The 20,245-nt window shown below is 40.6% G+C and overlaps 1 protein-coding gene and 1 long non-coding RNA gene across 4 annotated transcripts in view; one reads left to right on the top strand and one right to left on the bottom strand.

Moving 5' to 3' along the window:
- Window positions 1-20,245, bottom strand: part of LOC134871241 (uncharacterized) — a 126,707-nt gene that overhangs the window by 98,366 nt on the left and 8,096 nt on the right. The gene's annotated exons all lie outside the window — the stretch shown is intronic.
- On the top strand, window positions 1,324-3,922 carry znf503 (zinc finger protein 503). Its single transcript, XM_063892583.1, has 2 exons — window positions 1,324-1,794; window positions 2,359-3,922. The coding sequence occupies exons 1-2, from the start codon at window positions 1,540-1,542 to the stop codon at window positions 3,769-3,771; spliced, it is 1,668 nt and encodes a 555-aa protein (XP_063748653.1). The 5' UTR covers window positions 1,324-1,539; the 3' UTR covers window positions 3,772-3,922.

Raw genomic sequence — 20,245 nt, 5'->3', positions numbered from 1 at the left:
GTTTTTGCCTGACGGTCGAAATTTATAGTCGCCCTTCTCTGCCCTAATAACTCAAAGCGCTGTGTCAGAGCCTGACAGCCGTTGCCGAAAACAGCACCCCTGTTATCAATCAAAAAACACTTGCATATGTTTAACTTTCGCCTGATCAGCAAGACATTTATAGGCTATTGAGTAATAAGATAAGTGGGTCTATTTCGATGGGAAGAAATGTGGAAGCTTTAAATGATTAATGGCAGACACTAGAGGGTTTTTTTAAGCTCACTTGGATAAAAAGAAATAATTTTTGGCTTGAATGTGGAGGAATATTTTTAATTCCCATGACAAAATAAGACCTGAATAATGACATGCTATCAAATAATGTATGCAGCAGAATTTGGGTTATGTAAAATTGCCTCAGAGCTTATCTCCAATTAAACAAATTGCAATTTTGAGTTTTACCAGACAAGGCAGGCTATCAGGGCTAAATGATGATGGAAGAGTGAGGGAGAGATGCATCACTTCTTCACTCTACTTCTCATGGATTCTCTTTACAGTAGTTGACCTGAATATGACTGAGAAGAGGCACACACAAAAAAAACTGCAGACAGCTGACAGATAACTGCCATGCAGGACAGGCAACTGACAGATGAGGGGCTGTGTGATTGAGAGGAGAAAGTTGCAGAAAATGTGAAACATGCCGATGGATATCACTGTACGTTCGAGTAAATATCTGACCAGAAAGGCCTTGGGTTGTTCATGTTCCTTCTTTAAAAGGTTTAAAGTAGTTCATCACAAAATGATGCAAAGAGTGTCTGCTCTTTGCAAGACATTTGCAAAAGAGGCAATCAAATGCCCAAGCTCAAAACGACTCTCATGAAATTAGAAAAAATACTGCAAATGTATAGCCATCATTTTGTTAGGTAACAATATTTTGCCATTTAAAATGTGTTACTTTTAATATGTGTCAATAATAACAATAATAATAGGAATTAGTATTAATATGCAGCTGGTCGTCAACACAAAGAGGTTTTGATCATTTGCGTCCTGGTCCACCTTTACTAAAACCACACAAGATGCATGGGCTGCGCATGTGTCGAATCGCCAATTACGCAAAGACGCTTATAAAAACTCTAAATTAAAAGTGCTCGGAGGGGGTGGAATGTGAAACACACACCCGTGTGAGGAGGAAACGATACATTCAGTTGAGCCTCTGATCACCTAGGCATCTCTTTTGGATTGGGAGGCGGCAACGGTTGTGATCTGCGGAGTAATTCAGACGCTGCCTGGAAGGAGGCGGAGTGATCTTTCCTGCCCACTCACTACCAACATAAACCAAGTACGCTCTCGGACCCGCAGCCACACTGTCAGAGCGACTCCGGGGATGAAGCAACGCGGTTGTGACACGCAAGGATTCTGCTCTCAAACTCCGCGTCTCTTTTTGAGGATTTAACATTGATTTGTTTTATCTCTGGTCAAGCCTTTAACCGTTTGACGCATTTGACTGCTGGCTTTATTTACCCTACACATGTATTTGTCAACCACTTTTAAGAGAATTGGGTCATGATCACATCGCCCACGGTCTCTTTCCTGAGAAATAGCACAAATCCAGCGTGGGAGAACTACTCCTCGGTGGAGCAGGGCGCAGTGAACATCAGACAGCTATTCGTCCACAACTCTGTGTCTCCTGCAGACCCCTCTCGCCAAGCAAGTCGTCTTCCCATAAAGGTTTTGAAAATGCTTACCGCCCGGGCAGGACACATTTTGCACCCGGAGTACCTTCAGCCTTTGCCATCTACTCCCATCGGTCCCATCGAGGTAAGCACGAGCATTTTATAATTGTTTTGTAAAAACACCATCACCAATTCGCTAAATATAATCCATAACGTGTTACACGATGGAATCACTCCCAAAGCTTTCAATCCGAGATTTTGGGATGTTTTTTTCCGGAACATATTGGGTAAGAAATGTGAAATAAATAGCACATTACTATAGGATCTTCAGACCTATCAGAGTTTCTTTATGACATTTTCGGTTATTTGTCTGCATTTAAAAATGCTGTTAGGCTGTTAAATGGTCAAGTTTGGACTTGCTTTGAAATGTAATGACCTTGTTGTAGCAGATTAATGCAAGTGTTTGTAATGTCATGTTGACGTGTGGCAGTTGTTCAGTCTTATCTGATAGCTCATGTTTAACAGCTTTGTGTGTACGTTCCCTCTTTACATGCCTATCACGCTGAGTTGTTTTGAGTTTCATCCCGAGATAAGTTCCTGCGCAATGCGTAAACTACGCGGAACGGTCATATGTGCGTATTTTCTTAAAAACATAACATGTGCAAGTGTTTTATGCATTTCATTAACAGTTTTGTGTATTATTTTACAGCTGGATGCCAAGAAAAGTCCACTGGCTCTTTTGGCCCAGACGTGCTCTCAGATCGGCAAACCGGATCCTCCGTCCTCCTCCAAACTGTCCTCTTCCTCAAATGGATCTAGTGATAAGGAGACAAAATCCGGTCCGCTAAAAATGAGCGACATCGGAGCCGACGACAAATCTAGTTTCAAACCTTACTCAAAATCGTCAGAGAAGAAGGACTCGAGCAGCAGCCTCAGTGGAGATAAAACCAGTTTCCGAGTGCCTAGCGCCACCTGCCAGCCGTTCAGCCCCAGGACAGGCAGCCCCAGCTCCTGCACCTCAGTCTCCCCACTGCCGGCTGAAGGCAAAGCAGGGGACAAGGAGGACAAGAAAGACTCTGAAAGCAATAAAAGCAGTACGACGGAGAGTAATATCAGTCATAGGATAAGTGGAATTACCTCTGACCAACACCAGGAGAACACATCTGGATCAAAGACTGTTACATCGGAGTCGCCATCTGTAACCTCGTCCTCTTCCCTCCTCGGCTCTGGACTGGTGGCCCCCGTTTCCCCATATAAGCCCGGTCATACAGTTTTCCCCATGCCACCTGCTGGTCTTTCCTACCCTGGAAGTTTAGCGGGTGCATATGCAGGTTACCCGCAGCAGTTCCTCCCCCACGGAATGACCCTTGACCCCACCAAATCCAGCAGCCAGCTGTTAAGTGCACAGTTTGCCAGCTCAATGGGCTGCAGTAAAGCAGGAACGAGTCCTTTAGCTGGGGCATCCCCTCCGTCTCTTATGTCTGCTAGTCTGTGTCGAGACCCCTACTGCCTGAGCTACCACTGCTCAAGCCATTTGTCCGGTGCATCTAGCGCTAACTGCGCACATGACTCTGCGGCGGCTGCTGCTGCCTCGGCGCTCAAATCTGGATACCCGCTCATGTACCAAACTCACCCGTTGCACGGCGTGCATTCGGCGCCGTCTTTCAGCGGACATCCCTTGTATCCTTACGGCTTTATGCTTCCCAACGACCCCCTGCCGCACGTGTGTAACTGGGTGTCTGCAAACGGACCTTGCGATAAGCGCTTTTCCTCCTCCGAGGAGCTTCTCGGCCACCTGCGGACTCACACGGCATTTGCCGGAACGGAGAAGTTGATATCCGGGTACCCGGGTTCTTCTTCTCTCGCCAATGCTGCTGCCGCTGCTGCAATGGCATGTCACATGCATATGACTCCTAATGGCAGTCCTGGCAGCCCCGGCGCGCTGGCCCTCAGGGGGCCCCATCACCATCTCGGACTCAGCAGCCGCTATCACCCCTATTCAAAGAGCCCCCTGCCCACCGCGGCCCCGATGCCGGTGCCCGCGGCCACAGGAGCTTATTACTCCCCGTACGCATTGTATGGACAAAGACTGACAACAGCCTCAGCCTTAGGATACCAGTAGAGACAAATAATTATACATTTATAAAAAGGAGATTTAGACCCAATGAGTTTTATATTGTACTTCATGCAGGGACTGGATCCATGTGGGGATCAGTGTATTTATTTGCGATAGCTTCAAGCGTGTCTAAAATAAAAAATAATATAACTTTGAAGACTCAATGTGCATTATTTTAAACAGGAGAGAGTGGATTGTGTCCTTACGTTTTGTGCACCCAAAATATTTTTATTGCATATTTAAATGTAATGTGAAATGGATTTTATGTTTCATGCTAATTCATCTGCAAGTCTGGTGGGAAAGTGGAGTCTCACTTAGAAAGATGGACATAATTGATTTATTTAGCAAAACCTTTTCACCTTGATGGCATTTTTTAAAGCTACGGGAAGCTCTGACAATATTCAAACATTATATTTATATTGTAATTATATTTATTGTTTCTTTTTTTTAACAGAAAACAACTGTTCCAGTTAGGATTTGAGTCTTCATGAGATGAATCACTTCTTTTTATAACCTTTTTTCTATATTTTGTTTTGGGGCTTTAGTTTGTTTGTGCAACAATAATGTACTGTTTTTTTTATTCAAACATATTTTATTTATTTAATTGGTCACCATTTTTTGTGACTGGTAATCCAAACTGCATATAGAGATTGTGATTTATTTTAAGTTTATGGTAAATTACATATTTTATGTTACTTACAAACTTGATTTAGAAAGGTCTTTACAAAAGGGACTTACAGATGGATAACTTACTATATAGTTGCAAAGGCTTTAACATTTTATATTAAATAAGAGCATATTGAGAGTGTGTGTGTGTGTGTGTGTGTGTGTGTGTGTGTGTGTGTGTGTGTGTGTGTGTGTGTGTGTGTGTGTGTGTGTGTGTTATAGGGTTTCTTCAGATGCATTATATCTTGGGATCATCAAGACATGCTGAATCTTCTCAATCACAAGGTTCTAGATTATCGTTTAATTAACGGAGACAAACGAGCTACTGATATCAGTGAGGGGCTCGCAAAACAAAGATTTACGATGACACCAGATGTGGGACGTTTGCACAGCTTTTGTGATCGCTGTAATGAAGCCATGAAGCAGAGAGTATGAATGCAGCGGGGCCTAACTATTTTATCATCCTCTTAAAACAAATCAACTAAATCAAGCGAACAGTGTTATTATCTATCCTCAGTAAATCAGGCCGTTGTCCAGCAATAAAATCACCATCATTAACAGTCAGATGTCATATTGATCAAAACCACCCATGCTTCATGTAGATTACACTTTAACATGGCTCAGTGATGGATGGTAATAAAGCCCTTAACCCACAATTCAGCATTGCAACCAGTCAGCCATGAAGCCAGTAGACCATACGTGACGCATCTATTTTCATTTACAAACATGATGTGAACAAATGGGTTTCAGATCTTTTAACATAATTTCTCAACATTTAATTGATTTGGTATAAATTCACATATGAACAGTTAAACCAGTCAATAGATTAGTCAGTAGATTTAATTTATAACATCAGTTGCTGGATTACTTTTAATTTAGGGAATAGAGTAGTGCATCTGTTTCTCTTACATGTGGAATAATTTGCTTGGTAATGTCAATTTAATTAGCAACCCTTGGAATTAAGTGTAAACTTATAATAACTAATAAGAATTTTTTTTTAAAACTGTATATAAGTGATCTATTTTATTATATTCATGTTTAGTTTTTTGTATACATAAAATCTAATTAAAACCAAAAACTATTTTCAAATTCTTTCTATGTCAAACACAAAGGTGACACGAGTCAGTCTCAAAAAACTGAAATTACACAGAGATCCTTTAAATATATTAATAGATAAGCAAGTCAAGCTTAATAACTTAAATTCATACATTTATTTCAGGCATTGTAGGCAAATACATGTATTTTTTCACGTGGGCACAAATACAGTGAGTGGAGGCTAGAGAATAAAAAAAGACAAAGACTTAAAATACAGTTAAACATGTCCTTATGGAAGAAATTGTTGAACATAATGTCAATTAATACTTAAAAAACTGCTTTTATAAACCAATTCTAAATCAGGGGGTTTAATACAGGTATAATGTGTTGCTGTTATTTCTGTAGTTAAACAGATAAATGAATATGAATCTATGGTATAATTGACTGTTATACGTTTTTAATTAAACTTTAAAGCTGAAAAAAAACATCCTAAATATTGTTATCCAACTGGACCGTCACCCTTTATAAATCAAAAACTGTGGTTATGGTATAAGATGATAACTCAGCACCAGTAATAGGATGGGACGTATTTTTTTGTCTATACAAATTTTAAAAAACACACTAATCACCCGGAACTTTGTAGGAGTATCTGGTGTCCAACCAATATTTACAATGTTCGGTAATGTATCAGTCACATGAATATTTTTGCAATGTAGTAAGAGGGAGAGCACAATCCGTTTGAATTGTTATAAAAGGGTTAGGGTTAGGGGTTAGGGTTCTAGAAAATGCTCAATGAATTAATTACGAGGTCATCAGGGGCAGATGCTGCATCATATGGATAAAAGATAATTGGTACATCTGTTTAATACATTTTCTGGCTCAGTGGGCTTCACATACATCTATCTATCCTACCATGCTAAAGTCTATCAATCTTTACATAGTAACAGAGGATCTCTTACCCACATGTTTGAATTTAAACACTGTCAGGACATAAGACACTGTCCGGCTCTGTAACCCTGCGTTGAATCACAGTGATGGCCACACCTGTTCTGCTTTGAACTGCAGCATGAGTACGACTCATGGCCTTTCACCTGAGGGGGAACAGATCAGCACAGCATGACCCAGCGCAGACACGTTGATGTTGAAATTGGTCACTTTTGCACAGCTGCACGCCATGTGTTACACTGTCTGTTCTGCTTGAAGGGCTGGTGGACATCATCACCGCTACACTGAGCTGATGTTCCTCCTCACAACGCCCACAGTCATGAACCAAAATTGACTTTTCAGAAACTGGTTCACGCATCAAATACATCAAGCAGCTTTCAAACACTTGTTATGCATGTTATGGTCGTATAATGAATTTAACACCCTTTTGTCATCAATATTAATGACCCAATCAAGGGATTTCCCCGTTGTTACATAAACTGTAGCTGCCTTGCAAATTCTCCCTCATTGCTTATGTACTCTGGAAAGGCAGGCGGATCTCTGTTTACAGAAGCAAAAGGAAAAACCGAAGACTTTTTGCACATTCAGTCAGCTGAGAAGTGTGTCTTCCATCATCCAAAAAAAAACATGGTGGTTTATGTTTTCTGGAGAAGCTTTTGCTTCTCCAAACAAGCTCAATATTTATCATAACTCCATAATTTCCTCCGTTTGACAAGCAAAGTAAACGATAGGAATACCGAGTTAAAGCTTGGTTTTACTGAGCCGTTGACCTTTGGAGCTACTCTTCTTCTATTAACTCCAGTGATGCATCATAGAGAAGTACGTTTGTACACTGAGGTTTCCCCAACATGGATAATGTGTCTGTATTCTGTATACTCACAATAAAGTGTTTCTTATTGAGTCACAAGCCAGCCGATGGGAAATTGTTAAAAGGGGATTTTCACTCAAAGCAAAGGAAAGAGCAAACATGAGTTAAACAGTGGGCCCTTGTCTTTCAGCACTCGACATGCCCTATAATTTACACACAACTGACAGGGGCCATTTTGGAGTCTGTCATAGGCGGAAAACTTTTTGTCTCCAAACGCCTTGCTCTCAGTAAGTCGACTTCTGCCCGGGTCCGAGTGATTAATGACTTATGGCCTTATTGGGCGGAGGTGGCTAATTACCCACAGGCCAACTGAAGAGACACGCTTTGAAAACCCTCCTCTGATAACCCCAACTTTTCCCCCTTCTTGTCTTGGCATGTGGAAGCTCTTACTGACACATTTGCAAGAAGCAGACTAACGTTGAGTAAGATGAATGGCTTCTGAGAACAGTAAACAGCCTTTGATTAACAGTCTTTAAATGTATGACACACTGGCATTGTGTTTCCACGCTGTTCGTGCTCTCTGGTTGGGAAACACAGCCAAAGTTCCCCTGCTTTTGGTTTAAAATTAGGCTTGGCATATTCATGGAGGGAGTCTCTTGATGCTCAGGCTGGCAAACATGTGTTCATTGCCTCTTTAAGTTTTCTGCAGTTTCTGCAGACTGACATTCTGAGACAATCAGTTTCTTCTTAAATGCCCTGAGCCGCCATCCAGTATGAATGTCTGATAAAGTCATAAACACGTCTTTTTGTAGAGCCAGCAGGGGAAAAAGTCAAAGGCTGCATTATGTTGCACACTAACTAACAATAAGCCAAAGCCTCATAAGCTGTTCTTTAAGGTCAGCACCTCGTTGTTCCCGACACACGACTGGCCAGAAATTGTGCAGCCATCCCCTCCACTTTGTCTCACCCTTCCTATTATTAGGTTTGTTAACATACTGTATTGCCGTGTTTGCAGTCATGTCGACAGGCTAACTTAATCAAGTTAATATTGAACTCGTGTGCTTCGCCCTGCGCGACAGTTTTAGTGCCAGAATTATTGCCTTGACCTATGAGATGAAATTAGCTATGGACACAACTTGGAGAGTTTTCATCCTGGTGAAGAAACATGTTTACCAGAACAGCGACAATGATGGAAAATAGCAGGGAACAAACATGCTCCTTCAATAAGGTGATAAATGAAAAATGCCACGTGGACCCAAAGTGGTGCAAAATGCATAATGCCAGCTGGCAGACCATTACAAGTGATGGACATTTCACTTACCTTAAGTCAAATATAACAGACTGCTGTTCATTAATATACAGGAAGGCCTGCAGAATCGAGCCTGCCATCTGGTTAAATCGACAGAGTAATCTACAGCTCGTGATTAGGGCTGAGGAGCAGAGTTTCTCTTTAATCTTTTCAGCTTTAAAAAAAAAATTCCATCTGCACCATGTGGCACATCATTTTTCTTTAAGACAAATGGAATGTTTTTGTATGATCCAAAATTAGATCAGCAGCAAACAATCAATCTTGTAACGCTGGTCTGGGAAAAGAATTGAGATTTGGATTCGGTCTTCCTTCCTCTTGTCTTTATAGTGTCTCACTCTCACTTTTCATTGTATGACTAGCTTTGTAGCCATAGGAATTCTTCCCATGATGCTCTCTACCCGTTTCCATCACATATTGTATAACGGGCACTGCACTAATGATGGATATGAAAATGTGCCTTAATATAGTGATTCCCCTTCAGCTTTGTTCCCTGTGGTGCTCAACAACAGATGGTGACCTGTGACAATCTGTGACACCTGAACCAAAATCCTCACTGAAGCAAAGTAGAAGACAAAATACTTCAAGTCATTCTGTCTGCAAATTAGTTAGATGACACAACTGTCAGGTGCCAGCCTCCTCAGTCAGTTGCCCCCCTCCCATTACAGGAGCAGCGATGCTTCCACTGCACGGCAGAAAGGGAAATGGGTGCATGTTTTTTTATAGGAGACCTGTCTGTCAGCTGGCTCTCAAGTCATAACAAATCACCAGCACTCAGCTGAGGCTGAACATTCAGGGCGTCAGGAGGAAGACGGATGACCTGCAGGCCTTTGAAGTGCTCTGGCAGTTCAGATGGCTCAGCGGCGCTGACAGAGAAATATACACAACAGAGCAACCAATAATGAGAACATTAAACATTCCAGCCACCTGACAGGCTGACAAAAACAGCCTGGCCTCACATCAATCATCCGCTGAGACATAACCTTGACAATTAGTCCCCTCTGATACTCCCAGTAACCCCTGGGCCTGCACTGCAGTGTGACTCCACTTAAAGAGGAGAAAACCAAAAAGCGGAATCTAATTCCTTAATTCCAATTGATAAAGACATAGTAGCGACAGAGACCGCAACATATCGGTTCAACAAATTATGGAATCGGAAGGCAAGCTCTTTTGAAGTGATGACTCTCCAAGGACATATGTAAGAATTGGAAAATGCACATACTGTAGTTCGATTATTTTCCTGGCTGCCTCTGAAGATGTTTCGGCTAAGAACACAAAAATGTATCCAGCATAAGTTTATGGCTCTGCCTACTCAAATATGTGTTTTAATGATGCCCCACAGGCATTTGGAAGCTATATAAATACTTGTAGCAGAGCCAACACTTAGGTTTCAATATAACTCAAGGCATATTTCAGCATGAAACATGAATAGTTCTTTAATGTGTGTCTAACGAGGTTACATATCTTACATCTGTATCTGTGTAAACATATGCTAAATGTCAAGGCTGCTATTAAAGGCTCTATAAATCCTGCTCACTAAAAGTCTTACTATCATTTATGTTGGGAAAAAAATAACTCCTGTTATTTTTCTTTTGAGCCTACTGCTCATTAGCCATGTGCTGTACAGAATACTTTTGAGTCTTGCATGTTCTCCACAACTCAAATCCAGACCCTTCAGAAAAAAGTGAGTGGCCATGTTGTCATTACTCTATTCACAATAACTATGTAGTTACCATATGACAAATGAGCCATGTGAAATGACATTTCCCTTTTGCCTTCACACCTCTAGAAAAAAAGCAAAGCATCTGACAGATGGATGGATGGCAGAACCTCCAAACTACTGTATCTCCCTCTCATTTGGTGGAATGGAAAGAGCCGGGGCAATGACTGTTTACAAAAACTACCTGAGACGGAGCTGCAGAGTTCCAAGCCCTGAGGATGATAAATGGCTTCGCTAACCCGCTGGGACTGCAGACCCAAATGAGGACGGAGCTAATTGCCGTGCGAAATACTTTGGCATGAATGCAAAGAAAATGCAGGCGAGCTGCGGCCAAAAAACGGCCCAGTTGCTGCGGCCAAAAAAGGGCCCAGTTGCTGCTCTAAACTCCTAGTTGGCTTTTGCTTACAAGAGTTCACTCTGTGTCCACAAATCATGGACTGCTTACAGCTGAAACTGCCCTTAGTCATCAACATGCAATAGACTGAGTGACAGATTCCATCCTGACTACATTAGCCCCCAGTTCAAACGAGCCTCATTTTTTAAACTCTCCTACCATCTTGAAACTCACAGGAAATGAAAACCAGATGGCCGAGGATCGCTGTGTATAACAAAGCTGAGCTCATACGGGATAAAAAAGACAGTAAAGAGTAAAAGAAAGTACACAGTGTTGAGGGAAATGACAGAGGTCAATTTGAGGTATCCCGGGTTTTAGATATCCTTCAAATACTGCTTCAGATATGACTTTATCCTGAGGCTATAGTCTGCAGCCCATTACTCATTTTCAACTGACAAGAGACCTGAAATGTGTTTTCAGACAGTGTTACTCCCACACAGGTGGCACAAGTGCAAACTCCACAATCCTTCTTAGCTATGTTCATGCTTTTCTGAGCTCCAATCTTGAACTAGACAGCAGTCAGGGGGCACGTATCTCCCCCAAGGCTCCAAGAGATAATTAACTTTATATTTAAATGAGAAATGGGATTTTTCTTTCCATCGCATCAGGATCCAGACCTGCATCTAAATAATGGGATACATGTGCCAGATTGTTTTCATTCAAGTAAGTGCGGTAGTCAAGACGAAGTAAATGAGTAGATGCAAATGTTCAAAAAGGTGCCCTATCACACAATTACTTCTAAACGTTCCTGGATCTCCACCATAAATGAATCACAACTCTTCTTTTCAAACTGTTCCACATTTCTGGAAAAAAAGTGGGTTTGTCTTGGGTTTGACAACGTTTGGTTATCATCCTGGTATTTGTTATTCTGAGCATGTTGGCATGCTGCTGTTAGCATTAACCTCAAAGCCATGTCTCAAAGTGCTGCTAGCACGGCTATAGATATCCATATATCAGAGGCAGATATATAAAAATGTGAATTTGAACAATGCAGTCAAAACATGTTTGAGTATCATCTCTGTTGTCAATTTTTCTAATACTCAGCGGGCCTGGGCGCTCTCACACCAACTTCACTCATGGGTCAACACATACACAGTATTTCTTTGCGTTCGGTTTTGGAGGGTCATCTATGAGTCTATTAAAGACAATTGAGGAGATATGTTTTATAAATTAGGTGAACTGGCACTTAAATGTTTAAAACTAATTATTGAATATGGCCATGGCTACAAAATTATTTTACTGTATCATAGAACATGTATACTGACTGTTAAAAGAATACACATATTCTCCGGGGGAATAAACTAGCCGCACTTCAGTACCAATAAAGCAATCAGCGTATCTCACATAATAGCACATATTTATCAAGTGAGTTGCAATCACTTTGGTCAACGGCCAATGCCTCCTGGGGATTCTCTTAATGAGTTAGCTTTCAAACAGATTTAATTCCTAATAGATAGAGCTTATAGATAAATGTTTGCTCATGATCTTAACTACAAGCGTGATTAGACATTTAAACTATCCTTTTCGCAATCTATAATGTAAGGCCATGAAGCACAGTATGCTTGGATGGTTATGTAAACATCAAAGTAAAATCACAAAGAGCCTTTTGGACAAGGGGTGCTAACAGCAAATGGCTGCAGTATAATGGAAAGCCTTTGTTTTTAATAGCGGTGATTTATAGATATTTATCTCAGGAATCTGTACCTAACAATTGTTTCCGTATGCGAGTTGAAAACAATTATAGTTTCAGTTTTCTTGCCACCATCAAACAAACCTATGAAATATTCCCACCTGTCCATGCCAGAACATTGTTTGTGATGTTATTTTATGAGAAAAGATGGTGGTGACTCATTTTAATTCAATTGCATGAACCGGAGGCACAATCTGTTTTTCATGTTCTCTCGCTGCAGCTGGAAACACCTGCCCTGTCCTCACAGCTAATACATTAAGTGTAAGTGCCAGAGCAGATGTTGTAAGGTCAGCAGGGAGCCCAAGGCCTATAGAGCTCTCAATATTTATTTGACCAGATCATAAGGCAATGACATGAGCCATCCTCTTTCTTGATAAATCACTCTTTTACATACCAGGTAGAACACAGAGCCTTCCAAGAAACAGCCTTTCCAATTTCTCAGACTCTAAATCAACACAGTCCTGATATTAGCAGATATATCTTCCTTTAGAAATGCCAATCAGGGAGGAATCTCTTGGAAAGAAACAACTTTCTAACTGGGAACTGTAACACACTGGAATCTTCTATTTGTGTTTGCTTTGCAATCATTCGCAGAGATCAAAGCGGGGGCTTAAGGCCTTGGTGTCAATGCACGACAACGATGACATCTCCCATTCACACCGAGTCTTCTTCTCACATCTCACATGCACTCAGTCGTCACATCCCACAACAAAGAGAGACGCCCCGAGTTATCATCCATCAAACAGTGCCTTTTATGGCCCATCAAAAGACAATGAACTGCCAGAGTGAAAGGAGTGTTTGCAACATGAAGTGACAGCCAATACTCCAGACACAGATTAAACAGCGTTGGAAATGAGAGAACTACATAATGTTTGGGTAATTTGTGAGAATTAGATGTATGATTCATCTTTATGAAGGGAAGGAAGTCAGATATAAGCACAGCATGGCTCTCGCTCTGATAGTTCAGGCAACTCAATTTGCTTTGGTTTTGAAGAATAGGCTTCATATGGTTATAGATTGAAACACTTTGTTTCCAAACATCGTCAAATGTCATTAACGCCTCTGTTCTAAGGTATGAGCTACATGTCGAAATATAAAACAGACCCTGTAGGCTTATTTTCCATCAAAGGCGTCCCATTTATTCCATTTTCAATCAAAGCAAGTGATGTTAAAGAATAAAGGGGAGTAGTGGCAATACAATACATCATTGTGTACAATATGAGGCTCGCAACATAAACCATCAACGGCTCTTTCTATGTTATCTCCCATGGATTATTCCTCTCAAGTCAACCATCAAGCTCTGAGTGTATAGAAGCGTATGGTTCCCTTGCGTTGTGCACCACCACATGCAGCGTGGATTTTACTGACGCTTTCAGCGGAGGCCGAGTGAAACAGGACACCCACATGATTATACTGTATCCTGTCTGTTCCTGATTTATTGTGACAGCAGAAACTCCCTGCAGAACCATGTCGTCAGGTGTTAGGACTTGCTGTGCGGGACACTTGATAGGCTTCAGGCTGTTAGTCAAGACCGTGTGAGAAAGTCTCAAGAGACGCTGCTGAGAAAACTCAAAATGCTCATTACTAAATATACAACCGCATAGATACTAATGGTGAACGGAAACAGGCCACTCACGTTTGGCTATAGAAAAGTAGCAGCTGTGATTTTCTTTTTAAACGAGTAATGCTGAAAAAGGGGTATCCTAGTAGTAGTTTATGGCCCTTTTTGAGCTTTTTAGGTATATCTAAGCAAGTACAGAATTCATTTTAATGCAATTTGTTACATTGTGGAACAAGTGATTAGGTTTTAGTGCTGATATTTTAAAAAGGAGTCAACATTAGGATGTTGGAACGTTGTTGCCATATTTTCATGAACTACTGCACCTGTTATGTTTTCTCATAATTGTTTACAACATGCAGATTTTACTTTATAATTATTCAGTCACTAATAAAGAATTCTGCAGCAACTGGGGAGGTGCACTTTTTTTTTAAATTGTCATTGGCAGACATTATATCATGCTTGAATTAGTATATAAAATATTAAATTAGAAGCATGATGTTTGGGACATCGTTCAGCTATAAAAGGCCATGGAAGGTAACTCTTCAGTGAGCAACTCTTGAGAGAAGAAACACTGCCTCTGTGCTTGTATTCTCCTTTGTTGTGTATTAAGATGAAACCCCAGGACAGCTCTATCACACACTTATACTTAATTAAGGAGTTTAGCTGTGGGTGTCAGCAGCATTTGTTCTCAGTGAAATCTGTCAAAGTTGCAGTGCATCCGGACACTAAACAGCTTCTCACTGCAGACAACGCTGGTTATGCCAGGTCAAGTGGGGTCGTGCGGCATGATTCTGGACCTTAGGCAATCTGTTTGTATTTTAGGAGTGCAGATACACCGCTGTCTGAGACACTTCAGAAGTCTGGACAGAGGGATTATGTCCTTTCTTGTGTTGTACACTGGAACATCTTAATCATCTCTTATCGCTCCGTTGTCTCACATGATGCCATGAACAGCCCTTTGTGCTATTTTAGGAAAAAAACATATACAGAAAAGGGTACACCTTTCTGCATATGTACCACTCTTGTTGAGTTATTCTTTACTCTTTCCTGTGAAAATTACATAAATAGTTCTAATAAGACACTGTGGTAAATTATTCATGATTCTATCTTGGTTTGTGATCCCCTTAAGGAATAATTGAAAATATACTTCATTAACACTTTCATTAAAAGCTTCCCTGAATAATGTGCAATTGTTGCTTTTCTTCTGTCAGCCATTACATATAATTGCTGTAATATATGTTTGTCAGGGGGGAAGGTACTAAAAATATACAGTTTATAGCAGTATCACCTGAACACAGCACTTTGAGCATGAAGGGAGGCATTATTCAGAATAAATGGATTATCAGGGAAACCAGCATAAATGACTCAATAAAACTGTTAAGCAGCCAGGCAGCCAGTGGTGGCCAACATGATTAATCACAGGCGTTCCAAGATTGGATTTATTTTGTCTTTTATTTCTCCTTTAATGACTAGCCGTGAACACGGCTCCTAATATATCGCCCATGTTTCTAGATTACCGGTGACTAATGAGGATTCAAAATGGCCGTTATCTACATTAATGTCTTTTTATTTGAAAAGTCAATACTGCCCGTGTGTGTGAGGAATATTCTAGCGAGAGCGACTTGCGGTGATCCGTCACAAGCCAACCAATTAAAAAGGGTTTCAAAAAGCATTGCTGGCATTTTTATGAGTACACAGTTATGTCGTTTTATTTATAATTTTCTTCCACTTGGGATATTACTCATTCAAATAACTACACAATGTTGCTTCTACATTCATCAACCAGATCCACTTATCTGTTTATTTACAATCCCTCCACATACATCTGAATTATAAAACGTCTCAAAGAGTATGTTGTCACCCACTTTCTCTACAGATGATCAATATTCTGTATTTGTGGGATAAATGAAGCTATACTTTACATGTTGCTGTTTTCAAAGTGCCTGTACCCCACGGAGGCTCAGTATATTCTAGCTGGAGGACTCTCAGAAGGCCCTGTGTTGATGCAGGAGATATAGCTCAATTTAATGAAAGAGTCTGGCTCAGTAATGACCCCAGTGATTCATATATTCGTAAAGGAAATCAATCCCACATCAGCTAAGTGCAGAAACAGGATCTCCTGCAGCCTTAAATCTTGGCATTGGGTAATATACGCTAAACTGTAGGTGACATTAAACTGGAACATGTCACTGATGTGCAGAATAAGACAGATGATGTTCATTACAGAGCTGAAAACAGGTATGAAGACAAAACATTGAGTCCAATAACGTGCTGCAGAGAGAATGTAAAACCCAAGGCAGTGCTTTGTCAGGCTGGACTGTTGTGCCACCAGACTGTTGTTCTTTCCGTCTATGATTTAACACAGCTGAGCACGGCTTGATGGCACCCAGGAGAGGACTTGATTTTCATGTTTGCCAATCTTCCTCTATACCTGCCCGTGGTGACCATAAATACACTTTTATGCTTCCCGGAGAAATGCTTAAAGAAGCATTTTGTCCAAGTCCTGTATGGACCTGCATGGCAATATTCTTGATTGATGACAGCAGCTAAGTTCAGAAGACGCCCCAGAGAGTTTCCAATCCGTTTGTTTGGGGTTTTTACATTTGAGCATAATTCCAGCTCGGCTGTATTTATGTGGGTTGGACTCCTCTGCTCTGAGTCTTTTGTTCCCGCAGTTCACTAATGAGGCAGAGCCCCACCAGTCCATGGTCATCTCAAAGGGCATTTTGTGGAGGTCTGAGATGTGTTATCCACAGAACAGGAGAGCATTTGAAAGATTTAAAAAGAGCTCCAGGAAACCTTTAACATGCTTGGCCAGCTGATAATAGGCAAATAAATTGCTCTTGGTCAGATAACCCTTTTCAGAGTGATCAATGGCTGCATGTCAACACAGTTGGGCAGAACCTAATTGGGGCTGCAACTAAAAATTGTTCAAGGGTTGTGTGTTTAAATGCCTTTTTGTAATTTCAAAAGAAATCCATGAAGTATGAAACTGAGAAAAACAGCATTTTCTGCCATTTTAGTATGAAAAATAACTAACTATTAATTGATTAACAAATAGTTGATTATTTTTCTGTCAAGCAACACATCGCTGAGTCAGCTAACCACTACAGCTTTGGTTGTTACCACCTTTGCACCTGCTTAACCCCTCTTCAGTAGGCACTATACTAAGACTGACCAACAGGGAGGTCCGAGTACTAAATGGAATGACCCTCGGTCAGGCCCAACTAGGCTATACATAGTGTAGTGCCCCTTTAGCTTTCTCTAGGATTGCCATATGGTAGATGCAGGACAGTCCTACCCAATGCCTCTATCCATCATGCATACCTCTCATCACAGAACAGGGTGTGTCAGTGCTGGGATTGGTTCATATTATTTTCATACATACATACATTTATCTTTAATTGATTTCCTGTGGATAAGTATGACGATGAGATGATCATACAAACTGTAATCCAAACACAAAAGAAAAATATCAAAGAAAATAACCAAAGCACTGACCTCTAGCTTCAGCCCAACCTTTTCATTCATCAAACTCAGTTTCTAATGACCCTGATCAACAACTTAGGCCTATATGTCACCACTTTATTCTTATGCAAAAGATATGTTGATTAGGCATTGACAGAAATAGGGCTATTTTAATACACAGAACTAAATTAATTAACTGCTGTCATCACATCACTCCAAGGCCACGCTGAATGGAGATGACACCAAGACAGAATTAACAGCTTTCAACAAACAATCTATAAACAACGTCATTTCTAAAACAAGTGCACAGCTGTTGGAGGGTAAGCTCCTTGTGAAGCACAAATTGTACTGTAGGTTAATGACAGACGGAACAAATAGAGACAAATGTTGCTGTGCCTTGATTTAAGTGTAAGCCAATCTTTTTACACACACGGATGTCCTATGACTGCGACATGATTAACATAATTAACTGTCCATACTAAATATACATTTAGCTCACACCAGTGAAGGGGGAAGGTGGCTGGAGATGCAAGTTCATTGACCTGACCCTTGTGTTTTAAAAAGCAGTGGGATGCCAACTGTTCAGCAACATTTGTTAAAAATGCCGTGTTTAGGAGGAAAATAGAAACACAAATAGGCGTTTATCCTTCCTTGTGACACATGATGTACAATGCATTCTGCAATTGAAAGTAGGTGAGAACTAAGTCATAAAATAGTCCTGAAAATTAAAAATGTAAACTTTAGTTGACCCAGTGTAAACAACCTACAGTAACAGGCAAATCCCCGTAAAAAAAAAATGTATTCCTCCCCCCTGATATATCCATGATTTAATGAAAGTATTGACACACAATCTGAGATCTGCCCTAATGCCTTTTGGCCAATTGAGAGAATAATCTGACAATAGCGCTCTGAGCCAAATGAACATGAAGCAGACTGAACAGCCAGCCCACATGGTTAGATACACTGCAACGCAACATTTGGAGTCACATTACCACGCCTTGTGCTTTCACAGTCAATAACAAAATGATTGGTTGGCAGTGGCATGTCTAGTTAGCGGGATATTGTTGCGCTTGACATTTATCATAGCTTCGGGGTCGTGAACTCAAAGCTAAACAGCAATTGAATCATTAAATGTGAACGGCTGCAACTACTCCGTCTTGGAGGCATTGACATAAGTGTTTTCATGCTGAAACGAGTGACTAACTTCCGCTAAGCTAAACACGTCTTTGTTCAAAATGGGACATTATGCGCTAGGGGCGACAAATACTCCAGGGTTGGAGAAACAATGGCCTCTTTAACAAGCGGATTATTTGCTGCATATTGATATTAATACCAATTACTATTATAAATGTCTTCCTGTAAAGCAAGTCATGCGTTTTTTTCAAGAGAGGCCAAGAAAGAACAATCACTCCTATTTAGTTTTATACATTCAGCAAATTCAGTTCTTGTGACTGAAATGTAGAAGAGCATTATGATTGTATCATAACCAGAAAACAATGGCCATTCAGATTCAATTGTGATGTGATTTAAAAACATTTCCACTGTGAAACTTAAACAAGAAGAAGATTCTGTTACCAGATACGTTAATTCCAATTGTAGAATCTGGAGTCCAAATAAAACAATCCAAATAGCTCAATTTCCACTCTCAAGCTTAAAGCAAATAGGATGCTCAATAAAAACATTGCACAGGGCCTCTCTGTTAAAAAAATCAATAGCTAGAGGACAAAGAACCTATAGCTATCACTTAATTCTCTTATCAGTGTGATTTAGGGGACAAGGATGATGTTAAATAACTGTAAATCCTTATCTTTGACTTTGTGGGTGGTTTATGGCAGTTTCAACAGCAGTTCAGAGACAGAATGTCCATACCTTCTGCCGGTTACACGATTTATAGCTTTATTACTCTTTGTCTAAAAGAGCAGAGAAACACATAATTGAAAGGAAGAGATAGCAGCTAGCTGGAGAGGGGGCATGCAGTAACCGAGAATCATCATTGCAAGAGACATATCACAACGACAGTTTTATGGCTAAAGAGCCGGCCCTCTGTATTTTGGGGGCTCGTTTTTATGAAACAAGCCAGATCCAATTTTCTGATTCATCTGCAAACGGGTCGGACTGAGTTTAGTATTCTGACGCCGGGCTTCTAACAGGCCCACATGGTAGAGGTCATAGAGAGGACTCGAGGAGTTGGAGTCATGGGTTTACGCTCACACTGTCACAGGTCCGCTCATATTTTTGCCCTCAGTGACAACAAGGCTATTGTTCTCCCTGATAAGGCTTCAGTGTGCACAGTAATGGGAATTAAGCAGGGCATAAGTCACAGAGAAATTGGGTGACAGCAGATCAATAGATAGTGGTGAAGCCTCAGGGACCATTAGTGAAGAGGACCCTTTTGTTTGTCCGCTGGTCGGGAGGGTTACTGGATGTTCAATTCTGAATTAACTGTCGCAACAAAAAAGAACATGGAGCTCATAAGAGAAGAGGGAAGGTTAATTGGCGACACAGGTTCATTTACATGACCAGTGGGTTTCAGGGATGTCTTTATGAGGTCACGTCAACCTTTGGTTTTTGGGGGATTTTTTTTAATACAGGCAATCTGATGTTATAACAGGATGCAAACCAACTGATGACTCATGGCCCTTTGAGGTATTTTTGGTTTTGCTTTTTATCTATGTGTGTATTCTTGTGTATTTTAAAATGTGTTTTACTAGTATGTTGTGTTCAGTGTTGTCTGCTGCAGTATGAACTCACCAAAGCCAGTTCCTTTGAAATGGCTATAGTTAAAAAATGTTATTAAATTCCTAGATTTGAGGAACCAGAAGCAGCAAATGTTTGGTTACTATATATTTTACCAAATAATAACATTTTCTGTCATTTGTTCATCTTA

This window comes from Eleginops maclovinus, chromosome 10, assembly GCF_036324505.1.
Source record: "Eleginops maclovinus isolate JMC-PN-2008 ecotype Puerto Natales chromosome 10, JC_Emac_rtc_rv5, whole genome shotgun sequence".
Taxonomy (NCBI): domain Eukaryota; kingdom Metazoa; phylum Chordata; class Actinopteri; order Perciformes; family Eleginopidae; genus Eleginops; species Eleginops maclovinus.
This window is presented reverse-complemented; position numbering and strand designations above follow the sequence as displayed.

Bases quoted from the DNA above. Each gene is read 5' to 3' on its own strand.
- znf503 (XM_063892583.1), top strand. From the start codon at position 1,540: ATGATCACATCGCCCACGGTCTCTTTCCTGAGAAATAGCACAAATCCA. The intron at 1,795-2,358 runs GTAAGCACGAGC...ATTATTTTACAG, and splicing joins CTCCCATCGGTCCCATCGAG to CTGGATGCCAAGAAAAGTCC.